This window comes from Colletotrichum paranaense, assembly GCF_030867605.1.
Source record: "Colletotrichum paranaense strain IMI 384185 chromosome Unknown Scaffold_1.1, whole genome shotgun sequence".
NCBI lineage: Eukaryota > Fungi > Ascomycota > Sordariomycetes > Glomerellales > Glomerellaceae > Colletotrichum > Colletotrichum paranaense.
The window spans coordinates 4,108,399-4,130,261 of NW_026848959.1; the positions used below are offsets into that span (position 1 = coordinate 4,108,399).

Below are 21,863 nucleotides of genomic sequence, written 5' to 3' on the forward strand. Positions count from 1 at the left end.
TTGTTTTCCACAAGTATCCTGCTTTGATGCTTTGATACCCAGTTATACCCGTCGCTCCAGACAAGAACACGAGAAGAAAATACCCACGACAAAAAATTCGAAGCGCCTTGGTCCGACAAGATGGACGGACCTCTTGTGTGTGTTGGTTCATATCGGGCTAGGGTCAGGAATCGTCAGATTTGAGTTTGGAGATGCTGTTGGTGGAAAAAGACTGCATGGAACCGTCTGTGCTGGCCACTAGGGCCGGTGTCAGCTTGTTCGCATTCACTTAATACTTAATAGAAGCTCGTTGCGTGTTGTCTAGAATCGTGTGTGCGTTCCCCCTTGATCTCTTGCGCCATGTGACACTTGTGACATGTGAGTCAATTTCCTGTGGCTCGGTCTTGTTCGCTCTGCCGTGTACACGTAAGTCATGTCAGTCAGGCCCGTCCGCGTCCTCGACGTTTTGACGTATAAGTCTAGTTTCGATAACGGTCAGTCAGTTATTGTGTCTAAGCATGACAGGTCCAAGCTCACTTACTTCAACTCCGTACCCCATCCTTTTTCACCACGCAAGCTCCGTCCGGATCGAGAGACTATCGACTTCGTGTTCCAGAAAGGGTCAGTCAACAAGCGTGAAACGGATGCAACGCTACACGATTTTATGGCCGACTCGTCGTCCATGTACCCCAGGTTTCTGATTTGCGTCAGATGAAGCTGAAATGGTAAGGCAGATTGTCAGATTGAGATTGAGATTGAATCGAGAGGTGCCTTGCGTTTGTCTGTCGCTTGGCATCACGTGTGGGCTGGGTTACATCCGCTCTTGAAGACCGCAGGAGTCAGGACGCAGACCCAGGCAAGGAAGGCGTGAGATGCGATCGGATGCAAAGGAGGAGCAAGAACTTCATGTCAGTGCGGAAAGTGACGGCAAAGGCGAAGTGTGTGCCTCTCTTCGTCTTCGTCTGGCCTCGTGTTCGAAGCACGAACATAGGTCTCCTCCTTTGAGGGGGAAGCGAACGGATGGACGGACGGATGGATCTCTTTCGCAGTAGCCGCATGTGCCTCAGGTTCGTCTCGCCTCTTCCGTGTGTGCGCGTGTGTTTAGGTGAGGTCTGTATGTCACTTTGGCCGCTCTTCGTATATGCGAAAGGAGGGGTACCGGGGCTGTCGTTTTGGAAGGTGATGTTCATGTGAGGGTGGATGTGTAAGGTCACGGGTGGAGTACGTGTTTGACTGATGCGCACCCAGCGTTGCGACAGGGAAAAGGTGTAAGGCCATCAGTACTTTATGGGCTTGGACGATTTAAGCTTCTTCGGTACAGCGTTCTAGTTCTCAGGATCTTGCAATGTTCCGTGTGAGAGGTCTTGGAGATTTGTACCTGGAGGTGGCTGAGTTGAGGGTCCATGGCGTCGTGCCCATTCATGAGATTGAGGTCCTAGAACTGCTTCCTCTCGTGTATGAGGACAACCCCTTGGAGTCGAGACGAGATATTTTGGGGGAGCGCGGAAGAGCTTTGATATCGGGCTGGCTATTGACGAGCTCGGAGACCTGATAGAGCGGATGAACGGTGCGCCTTGGTTGCCGCTCCATGGTCATCGTGTGTGTCTTGCGAGTTCTCACAGAAGAGAGAAAGCGCTATGATCAAGTTCATCTCGATATTTGTCTTTCCGAGACGGGTTTACGTAACTGTTCTAACTTGAGCCATTTGCTATGACCAGAGCCCAGGAAACCGTTTTTGGGGGTTCTAAAACGGTACGGTATGTACGGTAATGAGCATGGTCCAAAGTAAAGATGTTATCAAAGCTTCCTAAACAAAAGAACGAGTTTTCTTCCCCTGTCTGCCTAGTCTGTCTGTCTCTTGGGATGATGTTGGACAGGCTCAAATGCCTTGAGCAATCAAAGTCAGTCTAAAGAATTCTCTTTCGAAATCTGTGAATGATCTCGTGGATCGTGAGATAATGACTTGCATACTTAGATTAAGAAATGTTACGACGGGCCGGGATGCCGAGGGTTGAAGTTGGATGTAAAGTCGGCGCGAATCTCTGTTATCCACATTGCTAGGGCGGGTCGATATCCGCACATGCAGGTCTAGACTCTATTCAAGACTTGATAGTGGTGGAGAAGGAGCTGTGGGCTTTTTTGCTTTCCCACTTTATCTTGAACCTTTAATCCTGCTTGTGGGTGTGGATAATGCGAGTAAGTGTTTTTCTGTGGTGGAGAAGGTGATGATGTATTCAGAGGAGACAACGGAAGCAGGTCCGATTTTGAGGTGTTTGAGAGATCTTGAGAATGGAAGCATCAAGATCATGGTCGATATTCAGTGTGAGCAAAGTGACAGCAAGTATCCGTAACGTTAGGAAAGGAATAGCAATATTCTGCTCTCGTCATGGGAGCTCGAAAGCGCGCACTCACCTTAGGCCATGCTGTGAGGCCGATAATTAGGTGTAAAGGGGAAACAACGCCGCAGAAATTGCAGCAAATGGCAACAAGGCAGAGGCATGCTGGAACCTTCGATGCTTTAGCGAAGCTAAGCATGGTCAGGAGCGAGGGCTGTCGACCATTCTGGCTCACCACTTTCCCCTCAGCCAACGACAGGAGCGAACAATTTTAGAATTGTATCTAAACACCTAAGAACTTCGCAAGGGATGTTGGGATTTCCTCTAGAACCACCGATGTATTTTCTACGTGTGTTCGGTGAGGAAGGCGCTTATTGCTTCACTCCAGTTTCAACTTCCTTTGGACGTACTTATCCGTCTGTAAGTGAAATCTTGGCCCTCTCCAAGGCTGGAGGAGAGCACCTCAAGTTGATCCTCTGATTATTTGCCTCAGCATGGAAAACGTGTCACGTGTCTGCTGATGCTCATAGCCTACGCATAGGTCTGATCTCCCACAGCTAAGGCAAGTCATTAGTGCTGCATGAGACGGTGCTGATGTAGTCCTGGTCAAGGGCAGCCGGAACTCTCGATCTTGAAGGTATAAGACAATACCAGGTAATGGCGGGCGACTAGAGACTTCCGCCTCGTTCAGCACTGGTCGTAGCCTATCTCTAAGCTTGTACGAATACGTCGAAGGTGGTGAAGAGGCTGGCCGTAGGCTACCTTCACTTGGGCACATGAATACAAAGAGCAACAGGAAATAAGCACCGCAGAAGGACTCATGCACAATGTTGGATAGACCGATCTAGTGAATACTGCAGAAGAAACGACGCCGCAAAGATGATTACTGCTATAGGGACATTTGTGACCGTTTGAGACAACTTAAACACTGAATACTTTGTATTAATCTGGGGGAAAAAATGATGTTCAAGATGAGACGAAATTCCCATAAGTTACGGTTCAACATTAGCCCATGAAGAAAATCTTGGCTAGATAAAATAGAAACCTTCACTTTTGTGAGAAGAACATTGCGAATTCAGATGCTCTGATGCTGTTATAAGGGACTCTTGGCTCAAAGATATACGTAAGGCAATCTTAGACTTGTAGCTCTGAGAAATAAAGCTAAAAGAGGCGATGAATGGACTTTGACGGTACTTGTGTTATGGGGCTCTCGAACGATCAAAAGCAAGTGCGTACATACGAAATTACTGGAAAAGCGGGAAGTCAGATGGTCTATCATATCAAGCGCTTCCTTATGTCCAATCCTTAGTCTTCGCTTCATTTGAAGTTAGATAAATCCTCGGAGGGCGGCATGCATGTTTCTGAAGCACTCGACGCAGTAAAAATGATTGGAAGAGGATAAGTTGAACTCTGCGCTCTCGTCAATTGGATTTGGAGCCCCTGGCTTCGAGGGAGACCCTTGGACAATCGAGAGCGCTCGTAGTCGTCTTCAAATGAGTTCACTGGCCAAGACAGGCAGGATTCTCTTAACAGGCATTTACTTGTTCAAGGAGCTCAACTCGTTGAAGAACCTCAGAACTTGAGTGACTATTGATTTCAATGAAGAGCTGGTGGCTTACAAAAGTGCTTGTTGATACTCAATTTGTCCTCTTACCCCCCTGAACTTGGCTTTACTGCTCGAACCAGAAGCTGATTGGGATTGTATCTCTGTGACTTTCGTAACAAGTAATATCCAGCAACACTCATCTCTATTTGTGAGCCTTGAAGCCGCGATGGAACTTGAATGTCCATAGCTTCCGATCGATCCATGTTCCAGCGAAACAGCAGCAAAGCTAGAGCAGCCTTCATGGTCTTATGTCAAGCTGCATGATCTAGAGCCTACTAAAGACTACCATAGAGACAAGAGGAATCAAGGGAAACAGAAGAGGCTGTTAGATTCAAGAACATAGTCATTCACTCAATCTCATATTTCATTTGATATTGCATCTAAGGGTCTCGGCTCGATCATATGGTGACAAATACCAAATGATAGTTCACTCACTTTATTATGTTGATATATTTCAAAGGAGTAAGGAAAGGTCGAGAGAAGCAACAGGAGCGACCAAGACATCTTAAAACAATAGAATACAGCGCCCTGTAAAGTCACTGCTAAAGTGGTTCCAATGTACTCCTTCACGAACGGCCGACCACAGTCGCTGTTAAAGCAGGCGTCCATGAGGTGAAGTTGACCAACCCGAAAGTCGATGCTTCCGCACAGTTTCTACACTGTGCGGGAACGGTCCGCATCTCCACTTTAAAATTTCCATGCCAGGCGCAACTGTAGGAAAGCCGGCGGACAAAGTTTGGGATCTCTTCCATTTGTAAAACTGCAAAATCAACCATGGATATCCTCAAAGTATTGTCGCGCGGCATAAAACAGCCTGCTAAGGGTGCCAAGAACGCGAACAAAGGAGCGGCCAACCTGCCATCCGCCGGCAACCGAACGAACCCCCAACTTTTCCACGACGAGGTGTCTTCAGCGCGGGGCAATAAGAGGAAGCGAGGCAAAGAAGAGGTCGAAGAGAAGGAAGAGGAACAACTGCCCGAGGTCGATTTCTTCGCGCCCCCCAAGTCCGAAACCCCCAAAGAATCCGAAAATGCCAAACAGCCCGCTGCGAAAGCCAAAAAGGCCGACAAGGCGTCTTCTGTAAAGGCGACTCTGCTCCCCGAGGACGAGTGCCGACAGATCCTTCGCTCCCACCGACTGAAGCTTACGCTCCTCTCCGAGCGCCACAAGAAGGCCTCCAAGGTCACCAAGAGCAAGAAGAAGAAGGTCGCTGTCGAGGTTGAGAAGGAGACGAACCAGCTGCACCCGCAGCCCTTGACCTCTTTCCGCGAGCTTCGGACGAACTACAACATTGCGCCGCTGCTGGCGGACAACCTCACGCATCAGGGATTCAAGGTGCCGACCGAGGTGCAGCTGGGCGCCTTGCCTCTGCTGCTGAAGCCAGAACTGGCACTGAAAGAAGTGCCGAATAATGAGGAGCTTGGAGATGTCTCAAAGGGTGTGGATTTCCTCGCCGTTGCGCCGACAGGCAGTGGAAAGACGATCAGCTTCCTGATCCCCGCGATCAACTCCATCATGCATAAGAGAGAGTCCAGCGAGGACAAGGATAAGCATGATCTGTCTGCGATCATCATTGCGCCGACAAGGGAGCTAGTTTTCCAGATTGTGAACGAGGGACGCAAGCTGGCCTTGAACTCTGGCATCAAGATAGCCGGCATGAAGAAGGGCATGCGTTTCGCAGTTGCGGAAAAAGATAAGGCCGAGAGCGAGGATGAGGACGAGGAAGAGGAAGAGAGCGGGAAGTCAGAAGATGATGAGGATGAGGACGAGGACAGCGAGACCGAGCAGGTCAAGTCAAAGTCTGTCGTAAAGGCTGACATCCTCGTCACAACACCCGCACTATTCTACAACTTCCTTACGGCGTCGTCAAAGAAGGATCGCAAAGTTCCGACTGTCACGTCATTGATTCTTGACGAGGCGGATGTGTTGTTGGACCCCCTATTCCGCGAACAGACCATGGCGATCTGGTCTGCTTGTCCTAACCCGGAGCTGAGAACTACGTTCTGGTCTGCGACTTTCGGGTCAAACATTGAGACTTTGGTGACTGAGGCACAGTTGGCGAGACCAGCATCCAAACCGTTGATTCGTTTGGTAGTCGGTCTGAAGGACACGGCCGTCCCCAACGTTACACACAAGTTGATCTACACCGCAACTGAGAAGGGAAAGCTATTGGGTCTCCGCCAGCTCCTTCATCCCACAGCAGGAGACGACTCGGGGCCACCTCTCCGGCCTCCGTTCCTGGTCTTCACCCAGACCATTGAGCGCGCCACGGCCCTGGAAGAGGAGCTCAAATACGACATCCCCCTCGCCGCCGGCGGTCCCACCAGGATCGCCGCCCTGCACAGCGGCCTCGCCGACAAGGCTCGCGCGAACATCATGCGCCGCTTCCGCGCCGGCGAGATCTGGATCCTCATCACGACGGACGTGCTCGCGCGCGGCGTGGACTTTGCTGGCGTCAACGGCGTCGTAAACTACGACGTGCCCGGCTCGAGCGCCGCGTACGTCCACCGCGCGGGACGAACCGGCCGCGCGGGCCGCGAGGGCGGCGTCGCCGTTACGTTTTACACGACGGACGATATTCCCTTTGTCAAGACGGTCGCCAACGTCATCGCCGCGAGCGAGAGGCAGGCGGGCAAGAAGGGCGAGGAGGCGAACGTGCAAAAGTGGCTGCTCGACGCGCTGCCGAACGTGAGCAAGGAGGACAAGAAGAAGATTCGGGAAAAGGGCGTCGAGGCGAGGCGGAGCCACGGGGCGGCCATGATTTCGTCAAAGAGTAAGTGGGAGAGGCGCAAGGATGCGAATAGGGAGGGGGCTACGGCCGCGAATAAGATTCGGATTAAGAATGCAAGGAGGGTGGGTGATGACGAGGCTGGCGCCGAATGGGGCGGTATCGATGATTGAGGGAGGAGGTTTCCGTCTTCAAGAAGGCGTTGAAAATAAAAGCATTTTTCTTCTTGCATTTGGATAGCGACTGGTTCGTGCTGGTGTGTATTGCCGTTGATGTGGACTGGCAGCTGGATGGCTCTATGTAGGCCCTCTCATCTCAGAATGATCCCAGCCACTTGACGTGGAACAAATTTGAATCGAGGCGTGAGGCCGCGAAAGTGTCGTTTGAAGGCAAGCTAGGAGGTCATCAGTTGAAGACCTTGCGGTCCGTTTTCAGGTGAACGTGAGAAATGCGTCAGGTCGCTCTTTTGCTATCCCGTGAATATACACACACTTCCGAAAAGGGGTTGGTTTGCTTGGGAGAGTACGTGAAGTGAGGAGGAAACAAAAACTTCTCGTCGATTGGACAGAATGAATAAGAATTTGACACAGACTCTTTCTGCTTTTGATGGAATTGACCTGATTAGCCCATAGTCTTGTAATCTCGAAGTCAAGAGATGGGTTTTCCCTCTTACTCTCGAATGTATGACTTCATCAGATGGGTGGTATATTCAACATTAAAATGGAAGATAAATAGACAATGAAATAATAGAGTTGAAAACACGCCGGCGCCTTCTGTAGACTGTAGAGAATGTAGAAGAAGCGATGTTCTTCACATCCACCATCATCCATCATCCTAACATTTAAAAGCTCTCCGTCTTTCCACATAATCTTCTCCTTCCCCCCTCCACCAATGCACCATCCGGCTTTAACCATACTGCTGCCTCAACGGCAACTTCCTATCAAGCGTATGGAAAGCCTGCGTCCTGGGCGTATACGGCACGACCCCGACCCGCGGACTCGCCGGCCCGCCCTTGGCATGCCAATCCCTCATCTCCCACTCCCTCCCCTCCTTCGCATAATCCACCGGCGAGCTGCCGTCGCTGCTGCCCTTGCCATCATCGTCCTCGTCGCCGTCGACTTTATCGCCCGCGTTCGGCCACAGCACGTACAGCGCGATGCCCAAGTTGGCGAGGTAGAGCGCGAGCATGTAGACCGTGACGGCAAAGGTGCCCTTTGCGAGCTGGCAGCTCTTGTAGGCGCTAAAGGGGCGGGCGTAGTCGCACGACTTTGCGATGTACCAGGCGATCGAGGACGGGTAGCGCGGGTCGGCGTGGTCGGGTCCCATTTGGCCGTAGACGGAGACGGTGTAGAGGGCAACCATGGCGACGTTGATGCCGGCGGCGAGGAGGGGGAACCAGAACTTCATGATGAAGGCGACGAGTTTGGTGAGGAGGAGGAAGAGGGTGATTACCGAGATGGCGACGTTGAAGTCTGTGAGTCTGTGATTCCAAAAGTTTTAGTTGTAGTGGTCTTTTGATAGAAGAGGCAACAGAATAATGGCGAGGACTCACGTTCGTGTCCATACAAAGGGGACCTTGGGGTACGGCTCATAGTTCGCGTAGGCGTAGAGAATCATCTTTGGGTTCGAGTTGAAGCCGTAGGCGTGCCCGACCTCCCAGAGCTTGGTCCGGTAGAGGTCCGGCTGCGCGATGCCGAAGAGAACGAGGAGCGGGACGAGGCCGGCCAGCTCCAGCGGCATGAGCGTCCACATCCATTTCCGCAGCAGCCATTTCCTGTGCAAGATCTTGTACGTCATCTTTCCTTCCTCTCCTTCTGCTCTCCTCCGTTTCTTATCGTGTATGCGTGTTTGATGAGAGGTGTGTCAATGCCCGTGTCGCCTGAGGGGGGGTTTGTCCTCTTAATGAAGTCGTTGGGTTGTAACTCTCTCCCCTCTCTGTGCCTCTCTTTGCCAAGACTTTTGGGGGTTTAAAGTGAGTTCCTTGTATTCCTAGGCGCGGTTGTTCGCCAAAGCAAACAATGGGGTTTCACATTGGCCAAGTACCCAGCACTCGAACGCAATGAGAAGAAGCTCGCGATCAGACTTGCGAGATTCGAGCTTTGCTGTCGTCTTCGTCGTTTCGACAAGAGGTCGAATCTTCAATAAGAGTGAAGAGTGAGAAAAGGGGACCAAGAGTAAAGAATGAGCCTCTCAATGGGTCGGATGGGGGCAGGGTGACAGTTTAAGGGCCATATCTCCCTCCCTTCTGCAGGTCAAGCCATTCGCCGCCGCCCATTTGCTCCATTCATTCATCGCCATTCACCTGTCCAAAGAGGGGGCCAGGCGGGCGGGTGGCCGGGTAAGCTCAGGGCAATGGGGATTGAAAGGGCCGCTGAGCTGCATGTGCCGTGGTTGACCGACGGTGCGCCGTCACAACGGGGAGGTCCAATGAGGAGCGGAGGTGATGAGGGATGCTAAGCGCCGAGTTCGAGAGGGGCCGTTCAATTGGTCGGCCCCCGTGCGGATGAGCCAATGGGGGCGGCAAGATGCGACGTTGCGCACAATACCCGCCTCGATGAGAGCAGGGGGGGGGGGCTTCGGGGGCCACTGCTGTTGCAGTATTGAATGCCAATAGGATTGGCCGGTGAATGGGAGGTTGGTTGGCCATGTTGGATTGCACATAATTACTGCAGTACGGACTACGGAGTAGGTGGGTGAGCAAGGTGAGATCAGCTTGTTCGTGCCATGCTGGTGCGATGCAACAGCAGATGCGGCAGGATACCAGCAAGAAAAGTCAGCAAACTTGTCCTTCTTTCTGCAGAAGACACACGACGATGGATGCTTCATATCCCGGAGGTTGAAACCAACAACGTGATTGTGATGATGCTGGAACCGCGCATGGGGTCCATGATGATAAGCGCCCGTTGGGCACATCTTCCCACGATACCCGGATCCGAGAAGCCGGCACCGTACTGGCACATTGAGGAGTGCCTTGATACCCCAGCTCAGGTAAGGATCGACTGACGACCAAATACCTTAGGATGCAATCGGCTGGATTAACCATCAACCCGAGCAGGCCACATTCTGATGACCATCCACAATGTATGCCAGCCAGCAAGTGTGGCGAAACACCAAGCAGGCAGTATGCACTACATACTACATGCATTCGCTTGTTCAGCCGGTGTGCTGGTCGACCGAAAATAAGCCTCTATTCTGGCTCTGGTGGTGATCGGAGGAGTGTAAGACAAGGCTGGAGTGCAGTCGTACAAGTGGGTGCATCCCACGCTTGCGGGCTTTTTTGAGCTGATGTGAGCGACCATCTGATCTGCCGGCAGTGAAAGGATGCGGTTGCCAAAGAGATATTAATAGAGGGGCAGAGAGGGATGGGAAAGTACCACGAGAACCAAAATGCGATTTTGGGGCCGCCATGTTCTTCAATCCTTAGTCTTGGCCGCGAACGTGTATTGCCACTGTCTATCAACGTCGATCGTGTCCTTTGACTTAAACCCAAGTCTCTAGTAGAGTTTGAGCTGTCAAACTAGACTCGACAAGCGTGCACGCATATCAGTCGGACGAACCATGCGACCCGCTCAACTATGCTCGCCAACAGCCACAAATGCCAGGTCTTTGCAACGTGAACTGCGGCGATCCGTATATCTGGCTGCCTGACAACAAAATCGGACCGCTGAAAGACAAGTATTGTGTCTACTAACGGATAGCTGCGTCACTGATAGGTAGATGATCGGATTATCCGTGAAACTAAACTCGGCCGCAGCCGATGGCGCCTTGTCGCTGGATCGGAAATGAGAATCCCATGCGTACAGAGGGAGGTTGGAAACGAGACAATGTTCCTCGCGATGGGCCAGAGCACATCTCCTTCTCTTGATGCGAGGAATGCTGCATATTTCACATCGGGATTGTGATCCCCGCAACTCCGACTGGCATTGAAAGGTAATTGAGACCGGGAGACAATTTCTCCTTGCGTCATGACCAACGGAACCGAACCGTTTGATGATACAAATGATCAGGTATTTGCAACCCGCGACTATCAGATACGGTGTCGAAAATGACTGGCCTGCTGAGGTTGCACAAAGTTCCGCTGGATTCGTGGCATGCGTTGTCGAGGATCAGGAGACAACGATAAGTCCGATGTTCGACTATTTTTGAACAACGCAAATCCAAAGACTAGACATGAACCTCGCTGTCTAGTAGTTTTGCGAGTGACTTAGGGATGTGAGCGATTGGTTGGTCATTGAGCGAGTATCGCGGACCGTATAACGGGATAAATCGTCCGGAGGGTTTATAAGCATTCCTTCTTGGCGGAACATCCAATGGGAGCGCCGACCGAGAGCAGTAACATTTTACGTGGCAGGGATACAGGTCGGGAATAAGGCGTATGAGATGGATGGAGGAAAGACACCCTCTGTCACCATGCATCATGAACGAGACAATGTCGCGAGAGATATTGAACGGGAAGGGGTCCCGCGCAGGTTCGAAAGCATAGTGCATTTTTCCTGGCTGGGAATGTAGTTTTGTATCCCTTCACTGACAGTCGCGAGTCGGGGCGGTGCCCGGATCCGAGGTGAGACTTGGAGAGTCTGAAATCCAACGTTGCCTCGTACGGGGAACAATGTGCGACAGTATCACGGTCCACGGCTTCACGGTTTTTGATCTTCTTGGCGCCAAGGAGATAGCAAAGCCCTTGAATCACCCTGCAAGGCGATCAACACTATGGGTTCAGTGGTTCAGTCGCGAGTATGTAAGCCACATCTCTGCTTGTCTGGTTCGAGAAAGTATTTCGCGATGACGGAATGCGAAGCCAAGTGCCGGGACAGTTGCTAAATGTATAGCCCAGCCAGCCTAGTCTTCCGCACGGAGCCCGGAACAGACAACAGTAGGCCGGCGTCATCGTATGATGACTGCTTTGGGGTGACAGCGGCGTCACTGCTATGGACGCAGGAGATGCACTAGGCGCGAGGTATCTGCATGAGGAGAATACGGATAGAGGCGCTACTATCTCGTCCTTTTTCTCCCGAATCGCTTGAGGACGAGGAAGGTGTCTTGGTCGAGGGCAGTTGGTGCATAGATTGATACAGTATTCCAGGCTGTGTTCTTTTGCTTGTTCTTTTGCCAGGTGGTGCCTCGTCTCTGGGGTAGGGATATCAAAATTCGAAAGTAACGCCCGGATGCGAACAGCAACTGAGACAGATTGAAAGACCCATGTCGCAAAGCTGCTAAACGTAGATCTGCGGGCTGGCATTGGAGAGGGCAATAGGTTGGTACCTATTCGAAGGTAGGCATCCGTAGTTGGATGTTGACATGTCAAAATGTGAGATTCACACTTTTGGGATGTTGCGGCGGTCAGGCTGGGGGTCACGGAGCCGCAGCATTCAAAAAGGAAATGAAGACTCAACGACTGGAGGAGCCTGCTTCTGCATCTACGTCTGCAAGCCAACGACGTGGAAGTTGACACTCGTGAGTGAGCTGTGACTGCTTCCTGACAAGAGACTGACAGAACTGACAGGAGCTTCCTTCCGGATTGGGGCCAATGAGAATGGCAGGTGACGATCATCGATCGGCGAGCTCGGAGTGGGGGCGACCACGGTCTGGACCGCGCCAGTTCGAGACCGACGGGGGAGAGCGGATGACCAGGGCTCTTTCCCTTCTGGTACGGATCCACTACATGGTCAGGTACCCAAGTACTAAGCGGAACCCTGCCCTGCACTGGGACGTGTGGAGTGGAGCTCCCTCTCGGATCCATTGATCCATTGATCCAATCCCAATGCTTGGCTCGTTGTTGGCTCTTTCCCATCCAGACATTTCGAAGCCATCCGTCGGGTTCGCTTTGCTGCATCTACGCCGTTGCTGACGACGGCGCAACCTTTCGGCTAGGCTTGTGGAATGTTCAAAACCCTCTTCTTTGATTGAATGCGAGAGACATCCTACCTTGAGCACACACACGGTTTATCTTGGGCATGCACCAGATTGACTCGGACTGACGTATGCCCTCTGCCAAGTGCCGGGCGTCACGGAAAGTTCGGCGGGTACCTGGCTTGCCGCTTGAGAAGCTATCTTGATACAAGCGCTAGTCGCCGTCTTCAGCTTTCATTCTTTCTCGTCATCCAGTAATGGATGGGTAATGACAGGGAATAACGGCATAGCATGGCAGTTGCGCGGGATATGCAGGCAGCCCGCAGAACCACGGGGCGAAGCGAGAAGCCGCGAGGACAGAAGCGGACGGATCTTTGGGTCTGTTTGCTCTTGAAATGTGCGCCGTGTTGGTTTCTTTCTTGTCATCGCTTCCTGTTTCGTTTCCAGATGACTCAAAAGAAGCTGCGCCTGTCTGCTAGGATGCATTCCTATGAGGTGGAGTGGGTGAAAAGAGCGAGATACGCGAGCCGTTGCCCGGCCTTGTGGAGAGACGAAGAAGATCATTTGGCCGGCGCAAGTTGTCTCCAAGTTGCATTGGCAACATGTTTACTGTGTACGCCGAGCCATTAGAGATCTGCACAAGATTTTAACATCTTGTGTATCTGTAAAGGTGTTGTAAATCTCCAATTCTCCATACGCGGAATGACCAACTGAGGTAGGCCAAGCTTGGGCCTTTTGGTGGACAACGAAACCTTACCTGACTGCGTAGGCTTTATTAGGGCCGTGGAGATACGAAGACAGCAGATTACTCACGATTTGACTTGTACCTGTCTTGGAAGATAATCGAACACTGCCGGTGATACCTAGTTGTGAAGTTCCAATGGTAAGAAAAGGTCACCGAGTTACGGCTGGGTTGGCGATTGGCATGAGGTAAAGCAGATGAAGTTGGCTAGGTCGTCTGATGCCTGGTGTGGAACTGGGAGTGTCCATGTCTGGAAGTAGCAAAGCCAAGGTTGGAGTGGGAGCAATGTCTTGGCCAAGGCGCAGAACCCAAGAAGTCGAGAGATTCTAGACCGGGTCCAAAATACCACGCTGCCGTCCATCCACAATGCCACCACCACCACCCCCAGGCCCCAGCTGTGCGGCGTGCCTGCAGTGCGGTCCACGGGCTACCTATGGAGTGCGGATACCAGCCGACAGCTCCGCCCCCAGTCCTAGTCTCCGCCAGAGCCTTCATCCCATCCGCCCTTTCTTTTTGATTCCTCACACCCATTTTAGGTTGTTCCTCACATGTGCAGAGAGAGGGCTGCCTATGTGAGCGCAACGGGCGAGCTTGTATATACACCGTCACACAACTCGTGTCTCGTCATCGCTGGGTGGCCCGCTAGTCCATTGGGATTGAGGAGCCTTCATTCTTCACGTCAACTGATGCTTCCGTCAGTGCCGTTGACGACTGGGCTACCTTACTCACTTACTCAGGAAAGAAGACAAGATGAGATGCATAGATGGACATGGGGTATGCGTGTGTGTGCATATATGTATTTGCCAGTGTCAAGAGCGATGGAAGGAAGTGAGTGGAAAGGTAAAGTAGTGAGACGAAGCAAATGGCATTATCGGATACATCAATTCTGGTGGCTTGTGGTAGTAATGTAGCTAAGGTACGGAAATACGCGATGCCGATCGTACCTACCTACCGTACCTACCTATCAAGAGAGAAAGCAAAGGGAAGGAAGGAGGGGAGAGGACGACCTCGAGTTGGGAAGAATGAACGGGAAGGAAGGAGTTCCGCAGCGGGATAGCCCCGTTGGAAGGAAGGCACGAAGTATGCAGCAGGTATCAAGGGTATAGTTCCCATTTGTTTGATAATTCCACCTCATGGCTCACGCCAGACCTTCTTCTCGTCATGCATTTCCAATTCTTGTCCAATTCGCTTCCGAGTTCCCAGTCCCAGACTCCCACGTCTTTTTTTTTCTCTCTTTTCTTTTTCTGGTCCCTTCCGCAGACCCCGAGCCCCCAATCTGCCATACCGCCTCGGCCTTCGAATTACCTTAGTTTGTTACCTGACGGATACTCACAGCCTGACCAGACCAGACCCCCAGTTGCACATCATCCCCATTTCTGTCACTGCCAGCTGCCAAGAAAGGAGCCGACGTACATACATTCGTCCTTCTGCAAGGTCCTCTGCAGTTTGTTGGACTTCTAGACTCTCCCACCTCACACGTTAGATCCATTCGCATAATCATGCCCGCCCACCTACAGTAATAGTTACTAGTAGTCCACCCCCCGGCGCCATATCTCAGCTTTTTTTTCGCGGGACCATTCCAATCCGGTCCAAGTCCCAAAGGTCCTAAACCGGACCAAAGCATGAGAGAAGAAGGACAGACGGTTCCCCAAACATTAACCAATACACGGCGTGCCCTCGCACTGACTCCTCTTTCGACATCGAGATTCCCATTCCGCCTTTCTGTACCATCTCTCGATTCCATCCTACGTCCTCGATCTCCACGTACATCTTCTTACCTATCCACCGCTCCAACCATCGGAAACACAATCAATCACCTTAACGCAGCATCGCAGAGCAGTCCAGTCAGCACCTAGCACCAGGCCACCAGACCAGACCAGCAGAGCACACCTCGGAGCCATCGCATCGTCAGCCGCTCGCTCGCCTTACGCCTCACTCACACCTCAAGTCGTCTTCAACGGGCCGCCTGCCTACCTTTACCGCTCCGACCTCTACGGGCTTGACCTTGCTTTCTCGTCTTGCGGCTTGCCGCAATCTGACCAGAACTGCACGAAGCACGTTTGAAGGCACCTTCGTAGCCACGCCTTGCAGCAGCAGCAGCAGCAGCAGCAGCAGCACCAGGTCCCCTTCGCTGTGCTTAAGTTCCAGTAGCTTCAGAACCATCACATTCGCCCGTGCCATCATCTCATACACCGCACCTCGTGTGTGGTGTAGATTGCAGGTACACCCTGGATCGCATTCGACCTCATCCTGGTAATTCATCTCTTTCCTTCTACTCCCTTCTAGTCACGGCACTTGATCGTTTGCTTCTGCCGTCCCTTATGCCTTATGACACTCAACGGCGGCTGCCGTAGTGGTGGCACCCTCCCAAAGTTCGGACTGCCAGATTGACGATGACACGCTTTCGGAGTATTTTCCGGTTGACCATCCCACAACTTTGGGCTACTACCTACTCCGGCCGTCTCGTCTCTGTGGCTGCGATAGTGGCAGTCCCATTGTCGCCGTCCAAGTCCGACAAGTCATTATTGTCTCCTTTATTCGTATAGCCCTGCTGCTATCTGCCTACTTTGCTTTTATCTTGTATCGACCGCGTCGGGCCAAACCTTGCCTACCTATCCAGTTGACAGGACTCCGTACAGTCAGTCCCTACCTTACCTATGGAACCTTCGTCTCCAACCCCCAAAATCCCCATCACCCATCACCCCAGTCGCTGGCTGTATCCGTCGTACTTGCACCTCAAGGCTCAAGGCTCAATCCCACCTTACCCTAACTCACCCTGCCTACCCTGTTCAGGCGCGCCCCGATCAAGCCCGCATGTCCCCAGTCACTCCCCTTCCCCGAATCCCAACCCAGGCGTCCGTCCCTTCCAGACTCTTTTTGCTGCAGGCCTTTTCCCTTCCTGTTCATGGCCCGGGCCCGTCAAACCCTCGCTCTATCTCGATCCCCCAATACCCGACTCGCTCGCCAACCACCTGTACCCCGGTTGCAAGGTCAGCTAAGGTAGCAAAGCACACAGCGCCCGTCTGGCCTGGCATCTCCCTGTCGGTGTTTTCTTTTCTTCTATTTTTCTTACCGCTAGCTCACTGCCCCCCTCCTCCTCTCTTCTATGGGAATACCCGAATTTCACTTACCTACGGATACCTACCTACCTTACCTGACTAAGGTAGCGTTGCCCGCCTAAGCCTTTCCCTTCCCGCGGCACCTGGGCTTAGGTTACCCTCACTCGCTCGCTCACCCGTGTCCTGCAAACTGCTGCTCCCGCTTCCCCCCGTGTCATCGTCCACTGTGTCTGTGCTTGCCGTGCGCCTTTACTTCTGCACTTGCTTCACTCCCGTCTCCGCCGTCGCTAAAAAGGAATCATTTTAGTTTCGGCAGGGGAAGACATCCATAGAGAAGGAGGCCCGAGACGAAAATTTCTTGAACGGACCGACTCTCTCGGCCGCACCTCATCTTCACTCCCTCCCCCCGCGCATTCATGCCGCAGGGTGACGATCGCTTCCACCAATCCACAATACGACTCCTCGCTCCCCCTTTGCCCTCGACACACCGACCCTACCACGCCCCCGGAAACATCACCACAACTCCGACCACGGCAACGAACCCGACGACGAGGACGACGACGGCCAGACCGACGACGGCGGACCCGTTCGCTACCGTTTCCACCACCGCCGCCGCGAAACCCGAGGCTTCTACAGCCGCCGTATCTTCTTCTTCTTCCAACACGAACGTCAACCACAAGCGATCGGGTTCACAGCCGCAGTCAAGTAACCCACGTTACCATCCCGCCTCGCCCACCTCGACGACATTGAGCCCCGGAGGGTCATGGACAACTCCCGACATTAGTCGGTATGGTTTGACGTATAGCGACACTACTTGCGATCCCTCATTCGACGCCGCGTCTAAGACGCTCCTGACCCCCAGGTCGGACCCGACCTCTCCGACTATCAGGTCGTTTACAGAATCTACCCATCTGTCGAGACCTTCAACGTCTAACGGGAAGCGCCTGTCCGACGACGAAAACGCACACGAACGACCAAACCCGTCACCTCTGAAGAAGGCGCGAACTCGACTGGGGCCACCAGGGCACATTAAGCTGCCAAAACAACCAACTGCGTCAGTCATTCTGGCTAGGCACAACCAAGGGGTCGTCTCCCCTCTGTTCTTCTCCTCAAACAACAAACGACAGATGCCGCCTCGACCAGCTGCTCTCCCTCCCTCCGACGCTGCAGCTGTCCTGCTAGCTCGTCTGAGGGAGGACCAAGACCGCGTTCACACTGTTCGCCTACCCCGCGGAACCGTTCATGCACAAACATCAGCAAGATCTGGGAGTACGCCGGGGAGCAGTAGTCTATCTTCTGCAGACGCCACCCTAACCTCTTCAAAGAGCCCAAATAGCCAGCATCTTCCTCAAGGACTGCAAATTTTGAGAGGAGTTGGCGTGATCGAACTTTTGGAACAGGATGAGCGTCCAACCTTCATCATCGATCTCGCAAATCCCGTCAACGCGCAAAAATCGGGACTGCATTTGCTATACGCCAATGCGGCGCTCAGGGCTTCCGTGGGTGTCTTGGAATTGCTTTCTGTGGAGGGTGACGATGTCATGAAGAACCCCGACTATATCAACTTCAAAACGTGGGCCACGAGCTTCGTCTTGAACCATGAATCCCTTGACGTCTGCCTTCCTTCTCACAGCTATGGTGGCATCACATGGACATGCTCAACCTTGCGCAAACGATTTCGCTTCGTGAGCGGCAACGCTAGCGCCGTATCAGCACCAGCAGACTCGCCTCCGTTAGCCGATGAATCAGCGGTGCTGGAACAGCGGAGTAGAGGGCCGACACCAAATCAGCCATCAATTGTACCCATGGATGACGAACCCGATTACTTTGGTGATATGGAAGGGGAGCCGCATGAGCTGGACGATACACCAATTGTTGTTGACGATTGTGTGATGATAGACAGTGGTGAGAAGTACCACACTGACGAGTTCACCCAACAGGTCTTCCAAGCAGCGATGATGAGGCCATCGTTTGACTGGACCCGCATTCAAACAACCCCGGATTTGAGTGAACATATCCTATTCTGTCGCAACACCGATTGGGCCTCCACATCATTGGGTCCGTTGGAGCACTGGAGTTCAGAATTGAGGGCCATGGCCAACATGGTTATGGGTAGTCCCCACCCTGCGGCCATGTACTGGGGACGGGACAATGTCGCCATCTACAATGAGGCCTACATTGAGCTTGCCGGACAAAAGCACCCTCAACTCATGGGCATGCGGTATCAGGACGCATGGAAAGAGATCTGGTCGGATATCGAGCCTTTGTTCAATAATGCTTGGACAAATGGGCAGTCAATCATGAAGAACGACAACCAGCTATTCATCCTTCGACACGGATTCCTCGAGGAGACATTCTTTTCATGGTCAATCATCCCATTACTGGGTTCTGATGGCCAGGTGGTCGGACTCTACAATCCGGCTTTCGAAAATACCCGCCGCAAGGTCAACGAACGCCGGATGTTGACTTTGCGAGAGGTGGGCGAGAAGACAGCTGCTGCTAAGGACGTCAGAAGCTTCTGGCCGCGGGTCAAGGATGGATTGGAGTTCAACGACTTGGACGTACCGTTTGCCCTCATTTACTCCGTGAAGGAAGACAATAGCGAGAGTGAAGTATCTTCTATGCACTCTGGAAGCATAGCCCACCCACCATTATTACACCTCGAGGGCAGCTTGGGCGTTCCAGAGGGACACCCAGCTGGGCTACCCCAGCTCGACCTAAAGTCATCAGACGATGGCTTCGCTCCCTATATGCGCCAGTCTATGACGATGCAAGGTGCACCCATCATTCTCTCGTCGGAAGCTGGCAACCTGCCAGCAAAGTTACTCGAAGGCTTGGAGTGGCGAGGCTTCGGTGACCCAAGTAGGACTATCGTTATCTTGCCTGTCCACCCTACCACAGCCGGTGAGTCTGTCGTTGGCTTCATCGTCTTGGGCACCAACCCCCGTCGACCTTATGACGAAGACTATCAGCTTTTTATCCATCTCTTGTCGAGACAACTTGCGACGTCCATGGCATCGGTCGTGCTTTTCGAAGAGGAGATCAGAAGAGGACAGAGGGCTGCTCGCTTGGCCGCGATGGATCGTCAAGAATTGCAAATGGAACTCTATTTGAGAACACAAGAGGCAGTCGAGAGCGAGTACAAGTTCTCGCGAATGGCAGAATTCGCACCGGTAGGCATGTTCATTGCTAACGACAAGGGCCTCATCAACTTTGCCAACGATATGTGGTGGCAAATTTCCAGGCATCCCAGAACAGAAGACAGTGTCAACACATGGATGCAAAGTGTGAGGGATGAAGATCGATCGGGCGTCGAACTTGCTTGGAGGAAGCTCATTGAAGACAAGGAAGCCATCACCATTGAGTTTAGGTTCAAATGCAGCCGCCAGAACGGGATGAACACCATCGATACCTGGGTCCTCATGAGTGCTTTCCCAGAGCAGACTCAAGAGGGCGACCTGAAGAGTATCTTTGGTTGCATCACCGATATTTCGCCTCAAAAATGGGCCGAGGATTTCCAGAAGCAACGCAGAGAAGAGGCAGTTGAGCTCAAACGCCAACAAGAGAACTTCATCGACATCACGAGTCACGAAATGCGGAATCCATTGAGTGCGGTCCTCCAGTGTGCTGATGAAATCGTCAACAGTATCACAGAGTACCGCGCTCAACCGCAGGATCCGACACAACTCGACACCCTGTTGGAAAGCTGCACCGAAGCCGCCAGCACCATCAACCTATGCGCCAGCCATCAGAAACGTATTGTCGATGATGTGCTTACCCTTTCGAAGCTTGACTCGCAACTTCTGCTTGTGACACCCGTCGACTCGCATCCGGTCACGATTGTCAAACACGTCATCAAGATGTTCGAGTCGGAGTTAAACACACATGAGATCAAGCTAGACTTCTCGGTAGACAAAGCCTACAGCACTCACGCTGTCGACTGGGTCAAGTTGGATCCATCTAGGCTGAGGCAGGTTCTGATTAACCTCATGACCAACGCCATCAAATTCACCCAAGGCCGTGAGAAACGCGAAATCACCATGAAGATGAGCGCATCCAAGAATATCACCGAGGTTACCCAAAAAGGAGTGTCATTTTTCCCGACCCGTAAAGAGAAGGAGGACGTTCGGGCTTTGACCCAGGAGAAGGATTGGGGAACAGGAGAGGAAATCAACCTCCATTTCTCAGTCCAAGACACAGGTCCTGGTCTCCGCGAAGATGAGAAAAAGCTTCTCTTCCAGCGGTTCTCCCAGGCATCACCGCGCACCCACGTGCAGTATGGTGGCTCGGGACTCGGTCTCTTCATCTCTCGCATGCTTGCCGAATTACAGGGCGGCCAGATTGGTGTTGTCTCCGAGAAGGGAATCGGCAGCACTTTCGCATTCTACGTCAAGTGTCGCAAGACGGAATCACCTAGTCTGGAGTCGCCGTCTCTCTCGGCGCTCAACTTGGCGCAACCAGTCAAAAGCGAGCCAACTTCCGCACCATCGACGCCTCCGCTCACAGCCCTGCCTAGAAGGGCTTCTATCAAGAAGCCGGTGGCCCCTGCGACGCCGCTGTACGATGTTTTGATTGTGGAGGACAACATTGTTAATCAGAGGGTTCTGCGGAAGCAACTCACAAGCTGCGGCAACACTACATACGTCGCTAACCACGGAGGCGAGGCCCTCGAACAGCTCAAGAAGTCCCGTTTCTGGGCTGGCAACGAGGCTGAGGGCTTTGATCTCAGCGTCATTCTTATGGACCTGGAGATGCCGGTCATGGATGGAATCACGTGTACGAAACGTATCCGTGAATTGGAGAGGGAAGGCACTTTGACTAGGCATATCCCCATCATTGCTGTCACGGCATACGCGCGGCCAGAGCAGATCGAGAGCGCGAAAGCCGCCGGTATCGTGAGTGGACCTCCAAACTGCACATATCGAACTTCACTAACATGATGACACAGGACGACGTGATTTCGAAGCCTTTTAGAATACCGGACTTGCTGCCCAAGGTGAAGGAATTGGTTACGATGTACAATGCACCACCTACTACCGAGGCCACGCCCCTGGCTTGAGTAGGAACACGCCTATAGAGGCTGCGTTCGCATAAAGCCTTTGAACCGCATGCGGTCCTGTCCGAAGCGATGGCAAGAGGCCGCTGGAGTTGGACCACTGTTTTATTCATTTTTCGAATTGGGTCCTTGCATTTTTCATTTTTCTCCTTTTTCCGCCAAGACTCGCTATTGCACTAGAGAGGTGCGGTAGTACTAGAGAATAGGCCGGGGGCGTTCAAGGAGGGGCAACTGACCAAAAAGACTTGGGAGAAGGTATTGGTTTGTTTCAGTGTGCATAAGACTTGCATTTGAGAGGAGCAAGGCATTTGGAAGCACGAGACTTGGAGTATTGAGGCGGGAACGCACATGATGCGAGGACGAGTCACGGGGCATATGGAATCTAAGTGGGCAACAGATCCTACTGACGAATATCTTCAGCGTATCTTTTTTGATATTCCTGACTCGGAGTATTGTAATGCAAAGATACCCATATTAACATGGTTAAAAATCATTCTCCACGCGTGT

At 52.5% G+C, this 21,863-nt stretch overlaps 11 protein-coding genes across 11 annotated transcripts; 6 read left to right on the forward strand and 5 right to left on the reverse strand.

Annotated features, from left to right (window-relative positions):
• Positions 1-2,778: 2,778 nt before the first annotated feature.
• CPAR01_01423 (uncharacterized protein) lies at positions 2,779-3,093 on the reverse strand (the record flags this gene model as incomplete). The annotated part of the gene is made up of 1 exon (XM_060485712.1): positions 2,779-3,093. The coding sequence occupies one exon, from the start codon at positions 3,091-3,093 to the stop codon at positions 2,779-2,781; it is 315 nt and encodes a 104-aa protein (XP_060356569.1).
• A 1,602-nt stretch (positions 3,094-4,695) lies between these two features.
• CPAR01_01424 (DEAD/DEAH box helicase) lies at positions 4,696-6,822 on the forward strand (the record flags this gene model as incomplete). The annotated part of the gene is made up of 1 exon (XM_060485713.1): positions 4,696-6,822. One exon carries the CDS (start codon positions 4,696-4,698, stop codon positions 6,820-6,822), a length of 2,127 nt encoding a protein of 708 aa, XP_060356570.1.
• Positions 6,823-7,555: 733 nt separating this feature from the next.
• Positions 7,556-8,446, reverse strand: CPAR01_01425 (uncharacterized protein; the record flags this gene model as incomplete). The annotated part of the gene is made up of 2 exons (XM_060485714.1): positions 7,556-8,129; positions 8,202-8,446. 2 exons carry the CDS (start codon positions 8,444-8,446, stop codon positions 7,556-7,558), a joined length of 819 nt encoding a protein of 272 aa, XP_060356571.1.
• A 1,772-nt stretch (positions 8,447-10,218) lies between these two features.
• On the reverse strand, positions 10,219-10,710 carry CPAR01_01426 (uncharacterized protein; the record flags this gene model as incomplete). The annotated part of the gene is made up of 1 exon (XM_060485715.1): positions 10,219-10,710. A coding segment is annotated over one exon (492 nt), but the record flags the coding sequence as incomplete, so codon positions are not given.
• A 2,542-nt stretch (positions 10,711-13,252) lies between these two features.
• Positions 13,253-13,772, reverse strand: CPAR01_01427 (uncharacterized protein; the record flags this gene model as incomplete). The annotated part of the gene is made up of 2 exons (XM_060485716.1): positions 13,253-13,362; positions 13,673-13,772. The coding sequence occupies 2 exons, from the start codon at positions 13,770-13,772 to the stop codon at positions 13,253-13,255; spliced, it is 210 nt and encodes a 69-aa protein (XP_060356573.1).
• Positions 13,773-13,789: 17 nt separating this feature from the next.
• Positions 13,790-14,152, forward strand: CPAR01_01428 (uncharacterized protein; the record flags this gene model as incomplete). The annotated part of the gene is made up of 1 exon (XM_060485717.1): positions 13,790-14,152. The coding sequence occupies one exon, from the start codon at positions 13,790-13,792 to the stop codon at positions 14,150-14,152; it is 363 nt and encodes a 120-aa protein (XP_060356574.1).
• Positions 14,153-14,402: 250 nt separating this feature from the next.
• CPAR01_01429 (uncharacterized protein) lies at positions 14,403-14,702 on the forward strand (the record flags this gene model as incomplete). The annotated part of the gene is made up of 1 exon (XM_060485718.1): positions 14,403-14,702. The coding sequence occupies one exon, from the start codon at positions 14,403-14,405 to the stop codon at positions 14,700-14,702; it is 300 nt and encodes a 99-aa protein (XP_060356575.1).
• Positions 14,703-14,740: 38 nt separating this feature from the next.
• On the forward strand, positions 14,741-15,305 carry CPAR01_01430 (uncharacterized protein; the record flags this gene model as incomplete). Its single annotated transcript, XM_060485719.1, has 2 exons — positions 14,741-14,757; positions 15,077-15,305. The coding sequence occupies 2 exons, from the start codon at positions 14,741-14,743 to the stop codon at positions 15,303-15,305; spliced, it is 246 nt and encodes an 81-aa protein (XP_060356576.1).
• On the reverse strand, positions 15,196-15,737 carry CPAR01_01431 (uncharacterized protein; the record flags this gene model as incomplete). Its single annotated transcript, XM_060485720.1, has 2 exons — positions 15,196-15,377; positions 15,695-15,737. The coding sequence occupies 2 exons, from the start codon at positions 15,735-15,737 to the stop codon at positions 15,196-15,198; spliced, it is 225 nt and encodes a 74-aa protein (XP_060356577.1).
• Positions 15,635-15,787, forward strand: CPAR01_01432 (uncharacterized protein; the record flags this gene model as incomplete). The annotated part of the gene is made up of 1 exon (XM_060485721.1): positions 15,635-15,787. The coding sequence occupies one exon, from the start codon at positions 15,635-15,637 to the stop codon at positions 15,785-15,787; it is 153 nt and encodes a 50-aa protein (XP_060356578.1).
• A 929-nt stretch (positions 15,788-16,716) lies between these two features.
• CPAR01_01433 (hsp90-like protein) lies at positions 16,717-21,359 on the forward strand (the record flags this gene model as incomplete). Its single annotated transcript, XM_060485722.1, has 2 exons — positions 16,717-21,195; positions 21,249-21,359. 2 exons carry the CDS (start codon positions 16,717-16,719, stop codon positions 21,357-21,359), a joined length of 4,590 nt encoding a protein of 1,529 aa, XP_060356579.1.
• Positions 21,360-21,863: the final 504 nt, after the last annotated feature.